At 33.1% G+C, this 2,070-nt stretch overlaps 1 protein-coding gene across 1 annotated transcript in view; it reads left to right on the forward strand.

Annotated features, from left to right (window-relative positions):
* Positions 1-531: 531 nt before the first annotated feature.
* Positions 532-2,070, forward strand: part of LOC106461383 (dual specificity protein phosphatase 22-B-like) — a 24,072-nt gene continuing 22,533 nt past the window's right edge. Inside the window, exon 1 of the mRNA XM_013921201.2 lies at positions 532-1,419. Within this exon, the coding sequence (XP_013776655.1) occupies positions 1,399-1,419 (21 nt within the window). The 5' untranslated portion in view covers positions 532-1,398. The remainder of the gene's footprint in view (positions 1,420-2,070) is intronic.

Raw genomic sequence — 2,070 nt, forward strand, 5'->3', positions numbered from 1 at the left:
ATTCATTACTTTATACTACTGTCAAACACAGACTGTAATTAAGGCCTAATAATAGATATATTATCTGTGTTGGTAATGAATGCATAGTTTCGCATATTTTGATAAAAGTTTTAATTTTAATAAAATGAAGATCTGCTTTTGTTAGTTAGAACAACAGACGCAAAAAATACAACTTCCGTTTGTTTGTTACAGAACGACAATTCCAGGTGAAAAGTTTTTAATTTCAGACCTGGGACAGTATTATTTGCATGTAGTGTGACTTGTAAATTTTATATTTAATTTGTTTTTTAGGTTTTGTTTTGTTTTTCTTGCTTTCGTATGCACATCATCGAACCTTAAAAAATCGGATTCCTAGAACTCCAAAATACTTGGTATTGTAAAAACACACATCCTTTGTTTATGTTCTGAATTTTTTCTTACATGGGAATGTTCTGTAACCTCATTAGAGGTCGCTCTCTCACTACTTCTGGTATTTATCATATTGTTGTCGTCTGCTTGTTATAGAATACGTTCAGCGCTGAGCTGGGAAAACGAAATGAAAGATATACCACAAAGCGTCTCGAAACTTATAGATGACTGGCTGATAAGATTATGAGTGACCTGTAAGATGAGAACAGTTTGACATAGCCAGTCTGATAGATCAAGAAATATGTGAATTTATCGAATCTCTGTGGAACAAATAGCTTATTCTATACTGTTGTTTAATGCAAATTTTTTATAAGGCCAGACGACGATTTTATAACTAATATATCAGATTGTCGAAAATTGTGAAATACCAGCACCTGAAGACGCGAAGGATCGAGAAATAATGGCGGTAAAGCGATCTAGTTAAAATGTTTATTAATTGGTATAGACTTTAACGCTGAAATGTAATCAGATGACTTGATAAAAAAGAAATCTACATTTCGTGTTTCAGTTAGACTTGGAGCAGTAAATCTTTTTCAGCATCAGAAGGCCTGAAAAATATTTAGGACCTTTGCCCACTTTGAAAGACCTATTATCACACAACTTTAGAAGCCGTCAAACTCAAAGCATTGGACTGAGATCCAGGTATAAAGGCATTTATACAAATTTGTTTAAACTTGAGAGTATATTGGTTTTAGCTTTTTTCAACAGTGTTCAAATACTAAAAGATGACTAAAATGTGTTTTTAAAGAAGGCTTAGACATTTGTGTTTGTTCGGAATTACCAGAATCGTCATTGTCTAATTGTATTTAGAGAAAAAGAAAAAGTCACTTTTAGTACAGGATCACTCGTTTTCTTCAACGGTAATCTTAATACCTGCTTTATCATGATGAAAACTGAGTTATCGAAACAAAATGTAGAAAGATCGAGAGAAAAAAAATCATGAAATAACAGCAGAAGCGAATTCTAAGACAACACAACGTAGCCTCCATCATGGGAAACAGGATGAACAAGGTAACTGAAATTTATCAGCTACACAGTATTAAAAATGGAATAAACATATTGTGTAACTTATAAATTACATGCACGATTTTATGTTAACAATCATATCGATAGCACTAGAACTTAAAAGTAGAAGGAAGTCATTGCTGGTTGAATAGATTAGAAGTTGTTTTTTCTTTCTGAATACCATGCACAGGGATGTTAGATTTAAGTTGAAAATATAAAATACGTACTGTAATAAGAATCTTAAGTCCGTAGCCTGTTGTTTATTTATACATCTTATATATTGAGAGGTCTTCATGTGATTAACGTTATTATTGAAGTATGTGGTATTAGGCCTACACGGAAAATCACGTGACTACTTAACAAACTTTTGCTCCAGTTAATTATTACTAATATACATAGGTGGAGAAACGACGAAGCAAGTGGGGAGTCATCCTCCAGGTAAACTCTTGGTTGGGGCAGGTTAATACCCCCCTCACCCCATGTAACTTTTACTTCCTCTGCCTGTGAAATATTTCAGTTAAATTTGTCAGTTCTGGCTTTCACTAACTATGAATCGAATTAAATTTTCTGTAATCTAATAGTAATGGTCAAACATATTAATATTTTATAAAGTTAAATTACCCCCCCCCCCCCCCCACACACACACATATACATACT

The sequence above is a fragment of the Limulus polyphemus genome, unplaced genomic scaffold, assembly GCF_000517525.1.
Source record: "Limulus polyphemus unplaced genomic scaffold, Limulus_polyphemus-2.1.2 Scaffold948, whole genome shotgun sequence".
Taxonomy (NCBI): domain Eukaryota; kingdom Metazoa; phylum Arthropoda; class Merostomata; order Xiphosura; family Limulidae; genus Limulus; species Limulus polyphemus.